The 12,327-nt window shown below is 38.3% G+C and overlaps 1 protein-coding gene across 1 annotated transcript in view; it reads left to right on the top strand.

Moving 5' to 3' along the window:
- Positions 1–12,327, top strand: part of CNBD1 (cyclic nucleotide binding domain containing 1) — a 134,156-nt gene that overhangs the window by 106,751 nt on the left and 15,078 nt on the right. Inside the window, exons 7-8 of the mRNA XM_011375929.1 lie at positions 4,348–4,485; positions 5,599–5,731. Of these exons, the coding sequence (XP_011374231.1) occupies positions 4,348–4,485; positions 5,599–5,731 (271 nt within the window). The remainder of the gene's footprint in view (positions 1–4,347; positions 4,486–5,598; positions 5,732–12,327) is intronic.

Below are 12,327 nucleotides of genomic sequence, written 5' to 3'. Positions count from 1 at the left end.
ACCTTAAACATGCTCAGAACCCTTGCGGTAGCCCACAGCTGGGCAAAGTCATCTCGCCGCCACGCCCAGCATCATGAGAATGCACCACACCACGTACTGCTCTCTTGGGAAAAGGCCAAAATCCAGAATTCAAAGTATGGCTTCTACCGGATGTGTAATTTCTTTTCACATAGTCAGAAAGTTGAAAACTGTAAGTCAAACCGTTGTAAGTGCAAGACTGCCTCTACCACAGTGTCCTTGTCAACTCTGATGACCATAATTCACTTCTCTTTTATAAGCTTGTCGTTTATATGCACATTGTGTGTGTGTGTGTTTGTGTCTGTGTGATACTGAAATTAATTTTTGAAGCTTATTTTTTTCCAAAAAGATTTTTAAGAAATTGCTTTTACCCATCTTCACAAATCTATCTGCATAAAACAAACTGGAATAAAATATAGAACCATTATTCACAATCAGTAAGAAAATGTTTATTGAAGTTTTTAGCAACCCTTCACTATAATAGATTCTCTATGGTGACAGTTTCTTGAAGAGGTGACTCAAACTTTCCTTAACCAACATATTAACACACACACACACACACACACACACACACACACACACACACACAATTGTTTCTCGATAAACTCAGGTATATAATTATACTAAAGAGCAAAAGGCCAAGAATAGCCTAGATATTCTGGATAAGACACTTCCGGAAGAGATACTTAAAATGAAGCTACCTAATTAATACAGTGCTTTTATAGCCAAACTGTGGCTCATAGCCGAGCCTTGCAGCCACGGAAAAAAGGACGGGCTGCCTTAGCATGGCTGCATTTCAGGACCTTACCTTTTAGCAGAAACAGAACATCTAATACTATTTTAAACAATGTGAGGCCGTAGGTAAAACCTATATGTTTTAGAGTTATATACATGTACTAAGATAAAATTTAAAAATGATATATTCTTATAATTAATATAATGGCTACCTCTATCTAAATAGGAAAATTTTGTCTCTCTAGCCAGATAGTGGGCAGAGGTTCATTTTGTTGTTATTTTTATATGCTTACTATACATTGAAAAGTTTAAAAAACAGGCTATACAATTATAAAATTTGAGAGTATTGTTAAGAAGCTTACAGTTCTTTAATGGTGAATATGGAAAAGCCCCAAATGCAATTCGAAGTGCTTATTTTAACTATAAGTCAAAATGTAAATATTAAATGATATTCACATTGAGATTAGGCTGACACAGTTATTTCACTTTATATCTAAGCTCATTTAAATGAAACTTATTCATAAGAGCACATTAAACTCAGAATAAATGGATATATAAGACATTGAATTCAGTATTATGTGGAGGAAATGTTCTATTCTGAATATAAAACCAGGAAGCTGTGTTTCTGGTTTACTAGATAAAGGAAAGGCTGCTATAAAAAAACCATAAAATATATCATCTTCCATATAAAATTCATATCACATCAGAGCAATGTATTTAACAATGGGTAATTCATTAATGCTCTAGATTTCATAACGAATAGCTAATTAACATGTGATGAGTACTTATGGATGACTATGTATAAAGTATGCATTTCAACATATGCTCCATGTTTAATAAACTTTACGTGCTAATTTTTTAAATTTGTGATTATTTAAAGTAGATACTAACATTTTTAACTTGATATTTAATTTGGTATTATAAAAATATTTTAGTTCTTAGTGCTGACTCAAATTACTGTGACTATGCCACTTATACTTTTATTTATTTCTCTGTCTATCTATCTATTTATCTATCTGTCTACCTGTCTACCTATCTACCTATCTATCTAGTGTACCATCCAGGATGGAATAACAAGTTACTAAGTGGCAGGCTGGAACGATTATTTCTAGTGGTTGAATGGTGCGCTCTTACATATCGGATAGATTAATTTCCTCCTTGTTATAAGAAAATAAACATCTCAAATAATAATTATATGAAAAAAGATTTTTCTCATTTATAACTAACGAGTATCAGTAATGTTTAGAAAATTATGAAATTTATTTTTCCTAATGTTATATTTTAATTGGTTGGTTGAATGTTTTGAACTGCACTCTGAGTGAAACATTCAGATTTTCCAAAACAGATTCAGCGAAGTGTAGAATCATGCTGGGGGACTGTGGAATTCAGTTTAGTCAGTTAGGACCTTCTGAAGACATAGAAAAAATGTCCCATCTCCTGAGCATGAATTGTTTCTCTGAAACATAAAAATTAATACTTAGGACCAACCCAAGAGTCCGTTCGTGGTTGTCAGCGGGGCTGTGCTCCTGTGCTACACGGCTGCAGGCGGGCTGTCGAGGAGACTGCATTGTGAGGGGTGTGACGCCTGCCAGGAACACATTGCCCAGTGGTTCCCACAGCGGTTTTTCTCTTCTCTGACCCACCCCTTTCTTGCACTCCTAGGTGTATCTTTTATATGAAGTAGAGAACTCGTAGCTCTTAAAAAACTTTCAAAAAATTTAATTGGCAGAGATAAACAGAACACACACACATATGACATATATAACCTGCAAAGTAGCAATCATTGCTAAGTATGCATATTACTCTCATACATGAATAGCTCTGGCATTCAAACTTTCTCTGTTATTAATAATATTCATTGACTTGCTTATCAACTACAACGAATAAATATATAAAGAAAGAGAAAGAGAAAAACAGGATATATATATATATATATATATCTTTCAATGTGACTAACTCTTACTTCCTGTATAGAAGCTGCCATCTGATCTCTCTCCGTTGCTTTTTTGAGAAGAGAAAGTCAAAACCAGGGTCAAGCTCTTCAGAATGTTGTTCCTATTGCAGATGCTAATTAATGTAGAAGTTACTGGATTACCTTGCCAGAATCTCCACACTACTTCTATCTTCTGTGGGAAAAGGTCTGGATATCATTGTCTGATTATTCTGAGCAATTTTGTCACTCACTTCATATAGGAATGACAAGGCAAGCAAACCCAGTCCAGAGACAATAGAATTGGAGGTAGATCTTGTTTCACAGAAACTCAGTCACTTGAGTCTGCGGGATCTCTGTCTGCTTTAGACCATGAGGAGTGGGTTGCGTCAAACCAGTCTCCTTGCTGAGAACCACCATAAAAGCTGGCCAAAACCAACCAACCAGAGAACCCAGGGTATTTGAGAGCAGCTAAGTGGATGTGGACTTGAAAGGCCACAATTCAAGAATGAAGAGAAACACGTGGCTCTGGGTCAGAACTCTGTGACCGCTTTTGAAGCATCCGCCAACTAGAAGCATCATCGGGATGAGCAACTAAGCAGGAGCCGTAGGTCAGAGCGTCCTGGCGTCTTAGAGCACCGGGGTGACAAAACTTAGAGTTCAGCCCACCTAGGCAGTCAGAACCAGAGGTACCGAGGTGCTGAGAAAAGGAACGAGAGTAAAGGGAGCTCGATACGCCTCTTTCTTAAGCATTTTCTTATTCCTGCACATCATGGAATGAGAGGCTCAAAACCTGTAGGAGGTCGGTCAGTCTGTCTGTCTGTCTGTCTGTCTATCTACCTACTTACCTACCTACCTACTTACCTACCTGCCTACCTACCTACCTATCTCTCTGGAGAGAGAGACAGAGGTGGAGAGAGAGAGGTTGAGAGGTATTCACTATGAGGAATTGGACATGCTGTGTTTGCCATGTACATTTCTCTACTAGCAAGGTCGAGAGTGTTTCTTCTGTGTGTGGTTTATTTAGTTGTTCTCTTCTGGAAATTATTTTTTAAAATAATTTGTCATTTTCTGTAAATCTTTGCTTTTGTCGTTCTTATTCTTTAAGTCAAATTATAGGTGTTTATTAGATATTTAAGCTACATAGCAACATTTCATCACTTTATTTTTGTGTTATTAAGTTTATTTTTCCATCCACTAAGTTTTAATTTCTACATAATTTGCAAGTTGAACTAAAAAAGCTGAATAAGAAGATAATGTATGGAAGTGTGTTATTTTCTTTCTTTCTTTTTTTTTTAACAAATGTTTATTAATGGCCACTGCATGCCAAGCGCTATTCTAGGTACTTAAAATGAATCAATGAATAAAATAGATCTGTTCTCATAAGTTATTTTCTTAATGCAGTGAAAAGGAAATTTCCCCTTGCTTTGGGGAAGAGACGTTGATAGAAAGAGTATGACATCCGTGGTGGACTGTGCAGACCCCCTTCTTCCGCAGACCCCCTTCTTCCACAGGCCCGGAGCGCGACCCGCACTTCCCACCGCGGACGCTGGCGGACGCTCGCAGACGCTGGCGGACGCTCGCAGACGCCCAGTCACACCGGCACCGCAGTTTCACATTGGTGAGTGGTAATGACCTGTAATTTGCCTCTCGTTCCTCCACAGCTTAGACCATGGAGCACCTTTGGAACCCTGGAAGTCTCAGCTCAGTTTCAGCTGGAACCGAGGGAGTTCTCAGTGGTGACGGAAGAAGACTGTGAAATCCTCAAGATCCCCGCAAAGGATTACGCGAAGATCAAATTGGTATGACCCGATCTAATCTATATATTACTACAACACCGTTGTAAAATCAAGCTACGTTTTGCTTGTCTGGACAGAATATGTCCATATCTCTTTTATTTTTAATTTGACTTGACCTGGAGAGCATAAAAATGTGGTTTATTTGATGACCACCATTTAAACCTCCAATGGTGATGGTAGACGTGGAAAGAAAGGTCTCTATACATATATTCTGTGTATATTTTTGGTCACTTTTGATTTCTCATGAATTTAAACTCCCTCCCTCCTTCCCGCATGTTCGGGGCCGGCAGCACGCCGTGTGCTGGGGTGCTGGGGTGCAGGAACATCAGTCGGGCGGCCTCCGCGCCGCTGCAGTCCGCCTGGGGGAAGAAGCTGGCGCGGTCGGCGTGCGATTTCCTCGCATAACCCCGAGCTGCGTGGCTAGGTGATCGGACCCCGAATTCCTCTACGTTAAGATAACTTTTTCACTTCAAGTTTAACAATTTATTCTCTTTTAGTCATATCCAAAATTCGTCCTTTCTCCAAGTTCTCCTCCCCCGGATGGCAGAGCAGGTTGTGTAAATGACAGGACAGGAGGTTGCTGTGGTCCTGCTGCGCAGTCGCTACAACGGGGCTCATGTTGGAGGGGGGGCGTGGACACGCCTGTCCTCTCCACTCTGTTCTCTGACGGTCTCAGTGTCGGTGCTGCAGATGGCTTTCTCAAAATTCACCTTCGTTCCGTATCCTTGGTTTCACAGTGGCTGGCTTTAAAAAAAAAATTTTTCTATATTCTGTTTTCATTTTCATATATCAGTATTACTTATTTAATGTTATCAGTTACAACATTTGTATTTAGTCTTGATTATGACAGGGTTTTTTAAAAATGCTAAAACATTTAAAGAATCTAATAATAGTATGGAAGGTAGGAAAGTATAATTTTAGTAGCAGATTTGAAGATAAAAATTTTCATTGTGGTTATGTGATCATAGAATGCTGCTCCTATAAAAGTCAAATGTATTTTATGCTAATTTATATCATGTAACCTTTATTTTTCTTTTGCTACCATTTATCAGCTATACTTTTTTACTTCTTTTAAAATTACCTAATATTGAAAATTTGATATTTATTTTTTTTCAGGAAAAAACAAAATTTGAAAATAAGCAAATAGTGAATTTGATTCGAAAGTGTCCATACTACGTGGAGTGGCCCACTTTGTCCATACACGAGCTGGTTCTGCTGATCAGATGGAGAAAGTTTCCTCCGGGTCATGGTGAGTTTGATGCAATTGTGGATCATTCTCTCACATAACGTTACGCTTTTGGAGTTTGGAACTTTTCATAGTTTTCATGTTTTATACTATTTCTTCATATGAGTGTCTGATTTATTTAATGTTATCTTTCAGTTGGACATTTAGATTATTGCCTTTTTTTTTTTTTTGTATCAAAAATCGTTCTGTATCGGCTTGGAGAGTGACCTCACTGGCCTCACTTCCGTATCTGTCTGCATCTTCCCAGAGCCCTGCCCTTCTCACCCCACTCTGACAGTCAGTGCCAGGACCGAACTGAAAGGGACGTGCAATGAGGTCAGAATCCCCTTCTCGTTCCTGGTTGAACACGCACCCGCCAAGCAGCAGGCTGGCTGCTCTGCACCTGTGCTGCACTCTGTCCATGGGAAATGCTCTGCGGAGCGGAGACAGGGCAAGGCCAGGCCAGCAGGAGCGTGGCTGCCTGCACGCCCAGTGTCCAGTGTGGCCGGGTGTGTGGATGTCCCGGGTGACGTGTGCATGAAGAGTGGAGGTGCCATTGGGGCCTTCTGTACCCTTTTTCCATCTGTGAGAACCTACTAAATAAGAGATGCCAGCTGCTGTGGCTGACTGTGTCCCACAGAATCCGCACGTGGAAGCCCTGACCCCCCAGTGTCGCGCTGTTTTGAGCTGGGGCCTCAGGGCGGCGCTCCAGCCAGGAAAGCGGGGCCTCCCTGAGTGGTTGGTCCCCTTGAAGGAAGGGACAGGGATAGGTGATCCCTCTAGGCCACGCGAAGACACAGCAGTTGGCGGCTCTGCAAGCCAGGAAGCGGCCTTGCCGGACACTGAGTCAGCAGGCTCCTTGATCTTGGACTCCCAGCCTCCTGAACAGTCGTCCGTTGTCTAAGCCCTCGGCCCGTGGTGTTTGACACCACAGCCCCAGCTGCCTAAGGCGCCGACACAGGAGGGACCATGGCGGGCGGTCAGCGCCTGGGCCCCTTCAGTAAGGGGTCACTGCTGCTCCTTAGACAGCCGCTGACCGGAGAGAGGCTGGCAGCCCGGCTGGCTCTCCTCCAGCTGCACACTGGGCGTCTGGCCCCGAGTTATAACGTCAGAGGAGGTATTCCAAGGAAACGCTTCCCCCTCAGGCCCCCGAGCCATAATTGTAGTGAGGGATTTGGTTCCCCCAGGGGGAATTAGTTGGAAGTTAATGTTCTAAAAAGAATGAGTCTCAGCTGCAAATTCTGTGACGTGACTGTTCTAATGATAAACACGTGGTGGAGGAGTTTGGGGATCTCACTAAGATGTCCTTCAGGGGGTCACTGTATAAGAGAAAATGAGGTCCAGCATGGCGCCGCACAGAGGTTCTCTCATTGCAAAAAAGTAAATGTCATTAGGGGTAAGTTTATGCTTCAAAAACTGAGATACCTAATAAACCTGTTAAATTTGGTGAGCCTTTAAACCCTTTCCTGAATTTGTTTCAAATTTCTTTACAGTGCTGGTGTTTATGTTTTATTTATCATTTTTTGAAGTATAGTGTCTAGCCCATATTTAGCCAGACGTATATTTTTTTCTCTTGCTTATAAAAGTTGAATATTAGTCATGTTGCATTTTTATTCATGAAACATTATTCCTAATGAGGTATAAATGCCATTTTTTTGGCCAGTAGTACTTATGGAAGGCAAGTAGTAAAGTGACTTGTAAAAAATTGGGAATTGAGCATTCTTAAATTCAGCATGTTTACTGTACTGAAACAATTTTTTTTTTAAATATGGATGTTTCGTAGTTATGGCTATCCCACTTCGTATCAGAAATTTCAAACCTTGGTCCATGCCTCATTTTTAGGGCTTTTTGTGTAAAAATAATATCTCAGCCTTGCCAGTATATCAAGACATTAATATTTTTCAGGTGATTCAAAAGGAGGAGAGAAACCATAATCAAAGATATCTTTAATTACAGGAGTCAAAAGAATACAAAACTTGGAAAAAGGGGAATAGTGCTTTTAATATATTCATCATATTACTAATGATGAATAATCTGTGTCTCCGTCTAAAATATTTAAATTTAGCATCGAAGACTTAAGAAAGTACTGACTTGATGCACAATTTCTTAGACTAATGCTGGGTTCGAGTTCTTGTTTAGTAAATGTCAAAAAAATAGTGGAAACTATATTTCATTGGACAATCTGTGATTATATTGAATAAGTCAAAAGTGGCATTATTTTACGAAATACATAAGTATGTGGTATTACATTTATACAGTTTTAAAAATCACTTATCCTCCTTAAGGAGGAAATGACAGTTTCACTGGATGATCTTCAAAGCCCCTTTCAGCTCTGAAATACTGTGCGTCTTATAAATAAACATACGTAGGTGAAGAATAAGTCCTGTCATCCTAATCTAATTTTCTTTCATGGTAGTGACAAACTTGATATATCAAAGAGAAGCTTTAAGTATAATACATCTTGACTTTACTCAAGATTTATTTTGAATTTTTATCAGAAAATGTAGAGAATGTAGCTCAAATTACACTGTCATTATCTCGGTTTAAAATTAGCAGTAGTCTGATTTCCAAAGCATAATTAAATGTGTTTTCATCTTATTTTAGAAATGTGTATTGGATGAAGTTTCAGAGAGATCAGTTAATTATTCAAAAAGTTGATAGAATTTAGGATTTATCTTGGTCAATCCATGAAACAAGTGAAGCTTTTTTCTGGTTTTATTTCCTTACTTTTCCCCGTATGTCCGGGGAGCCTGGCTGTGACGAATGTGCCAATGTTGCTTGTAATTTAGGCCTGTCTGGTCTGTATCACACCAACCAAAGTCTTCCCAGGTATTGTTTTGCCAACGTGTGACTGGCTAGAAAATGGCAGCCAGCTGATCTCAGTAATCAACCTGTTTCCATGCGTATTATGTGCATAAGAATAATGGTAAACGAACTTGGCCTCAATGAACTGTTTACGTACTTTTATTGTTATCCTGCTTATGCTCCATCTTTTCCAGGTGGGATTTGATATAGCACATTTCGCTTCTTTGACCCACTTGTCTATTGTCTGTCAAGTTATCGATACCGCACTGTCTTGGTTGCGGTTGCTTCTTGGTAAGCCTTGAGCGTAGATGGCGCCGCTCCTCCAGCTTTGTTCTTCGCCCTCACCGCTGTGGCGGGTCTTCTGGACCTTTTGCTTCTCCCTATTAACTGTGGAATCGGTTTGTCAATACCCACGAAAAACAGTTGGGAATTTGGGAACAGTTTGAATCTATAGATCAAGTTGGGAAGAAATGACATTTTGAAAATATTATCTTCCTAACCTCAGCATGGAGTATCTCTCCATTTATTTGGTTTTTGATTTCGTTCATCGGAGTTTTATAATTTTCCTCATATAGATCTTATACACATTGGTTAGATTTATATCTAAGTATTTCATTTTTGGAGTGGTAATGTAAATAGTGTTGCATTTTTAATTTCAAATTCCACTTGTTCATTGCTGGTTTGTAGAACCAGTGTTTGGTTTTGTTGATTTTCTCTATCGATTTTCTGCTTTCGATTTCATTGATTTCTGTTCTAACTTGTATTATTTCTTCTGCTTGCTTTGGATTTAATTTGCTGTTTTTTCTCTCTTCCTAAACCGAAAGCTTGGATTATTGACCTTAGATATTTCTTTTGTTCTAATATTTGCATTCAGTGCTATAAACATCCCTCAGAGCACTGCTTTCACTGCATCCTGCAAATTTTGATAAATTGTTTTCATTTACGTTAATTCAAAATATTATTAGTTATTTAATTTAAAAATTATTTAATTTTTAAAATTTAATTTTTAATTTAAATTTCAAATTCTTTTAACATAATTAAATACAATTAAATTTAAATTATTAAATCTCTTGAGATTTTCTTTTTGACCCACATATTATTTAGAAGTGTGTTGCTTAAGCCTTACACCTTTTGAGATTTCCCGTTTATCTTTCTGTTATCGGTTTGTAGTTAATTCCACTGGGGTCTAAGAGAAGACATTTTATTACCACTGTCCTTTTAAATTTGTTGTGTTTATGGCCCAGAATGTGGTCTGTCATGGTGACTATTCCATGTGAGCTTGAGAAGAAGGTACCTTCTGCTCTCGTTGGATTAATTATTATAGGTGTTCATTATATCCGGTTGACTGATGGTGTTAAGTTCAGCCAAGTCCTTACTAATTTCCTGCCTGTTGGACCTGTCCCTTTTTGAAAGAGAGGGGTTGACGTCTCCAAATACAATAGTGGATTCATCTTTTTCTCCTGGCATTGCTGTCAGTTTTTGCCTTACATATTTTGATGTCCTGTTAGCAGATACGTATTAAAATCATTGTTTTCCTGGAGAATTAACCCCTTTTCCACTATGCAGTGCCCTCTGTTACTCATAACTCTCCTTACTTTGAAGTCTGCACTGTCTGACATTAATACAGCTACTCCCATTTTCTTTCGATTAGTGTTATATGTTTTTCTTCACACGTTTACTTTTAATTTATATACGTCTTTATATTTAAAGTGGTTTCTTGTAGATAGCATATAGTAGGGTCTTGTTTTTTGATCTAAATGACAGTCTCTGTCTTTTAGTTGGTGCTTTCAGACCGCGGACATTCAATGTGATGATCGGTGTAGTTGGATAATATCTCCCATATCTGTTATTGCTTTCTATTTGTTACCCTTGTTCTTTGTTCCTATTTTTGGCTTCTACTTGCTTTTCACCTTTTGTGGTTTTAATTGAGTAATTAATGTGATTTCATTTTCTCTCCTTCTTTAGCATGTCAGTTATACTTTTTAAAAAACTCTTTTTAGCGGTTGCCCTAGAGTTTGCAATATATATTTTTAACTAATCCCAGCCCATTTACAAATCACACTGTACCACACTTCATGGATGGTGAGAGCACCTTGTAGTAACAGAATTATCCGTCTTCCTCTACCTCATCCCTTGCATTATTGCTGTCATTCACTTCGCTTACACATAAGCATCGCTAAGCAGACATGCATTCATAAGCACGCACAGTCAAATACCGTGCCACATATACACATATGTAATTTTAAATTTCCTAGTAGCAACATTTAAAAAAGTAGAAATGAACAGATGAAATTAAGTTTAATATATTTTAACTGTATTTTCAATAGGCAATCGATATGAAATTATTCATTAGATATTTTACGTCATTTTATTCATATTAATTTTCATGTTAAGTCTTCAAATTCCATGTATGTTTTGTACTTAAACACCCTTCTGCTTGGCCATACTATGCTTCAGAAGCTCAGGAGGTCCACGTGGCTGGCAGCTTCGTATTAGCACAGACTTAGATCATGCAATACCCTTTCTGACATTGTAGAACATAAAAAAGGCAAAAATATTGGTGTAGCAGATTTATAGAACTGGACTTTTAAACTGCTGACAGTAAGGATGAACTCTGTGGCTGCTTTTTTAAAGATCTTATAAATCATTTTAATGACTACTTTCTAACAAGTGACTACAGCTAAGAAAGTAAACCATGTCATTGTAGGTTTGTTTTTCTTACTCTGACTTTTGTCTTAAATTTCTCTGAAATTACACGTTTGAAGATGTGTGTGTGTGTGTGTGTGTGTGTGTGTGTGTGTGTGTGTGTAGGGGGATGATAATATTATCTCAAGAAAATGAAAACCTATTTGCATGTAATACTTTGCATGTATTTTAATTTTTTAAACAGACTCTATTAGAATAACAAATAGATATATTGGGATACCACAAATCTTTTTCTTCATAGTTGTTAATGGACCTCAAAAAGGAACATTTATACTTCAAAATTATAAATGTAGAATTTATACAAACTAAACTGTATTCTGTACAGGGAACTTAGTATTTGAAGGTCTCCTATAACAATTTACTTGAGAAAAGAATCTTCAAATACTTTATAAATCTGATTTTAATATTGAGATTGTAACCACATCATTATAGTTTTTAATAACAAAAGTGATTTGATATTTCATAAGGCTAGGCCCTGAATGCAAATATATTCTTTCTGTCACATATTTGGAACCTGTCATGTCCCCCACTCCACATCTAGAAAACAGCATTAGCTACTTAGGGACGATGCACAAAACTGTTACATCACATTACCCCAAAGTACGATGGAAGACTTGAAAAATACCCTTCTCTGCTTTTGAGAATGAAGCGGGACCCCCTACTGCCACCATCACGACCACCACTCTGACCCGCCAAGCAATGTAAGTGGTTCCTTTGGAATTTTCTGGAATCTGTAGAATGACTCTTGCTCAAGATTATTATAAGAAGAGTTTTGTAGGCTTTCACAGTTTCAACAAAGCAGAAAAACTGTATATCCACATCTGTTTGTATATCTGTCTCTAAAATCTATATCCATTGTCTCCTGGACTGAGCCATACCTGGAAGATTTTCCCTATTTTTTAAAAGCAAGTTACTGTCTCATACTGTCTCCTCGAGGCAGCATACCAGAGCTTTGAGATCCTAATCTGCTTTAATAAATTGGTACCTTTTCCTATTGCAGCCCTTTCTTTGTAACCATTGCTCACTCCTAGGTGTGAGTTACATGGCAGTCTTTGGGTTCCTCTTAGGATGATGGCCACACGACTGGTTTCACCTCTTTACATATTTAC

The sequence above is a fragment of the Pteropus vampyrus genome, unplaced genomic scaffold (assembly GCF_000151845.1).
Source record: "Pteropus vampyrus isolate Shadow unplaced genomic scaffold, Pvam_2.0 Scaffold280, whole genome shotgun sequence".
Classification (NCBI taxonomy): domain Eukaryota; kingdom Metazoa; phylum Chordata; class Mammalia; order Chiroptera; family Pteropodidae; genus Pteropus; species Pteropus vampyrus.
This window is presented reverse-complemented; position numbering and strand designations above follow the sequence as displayed.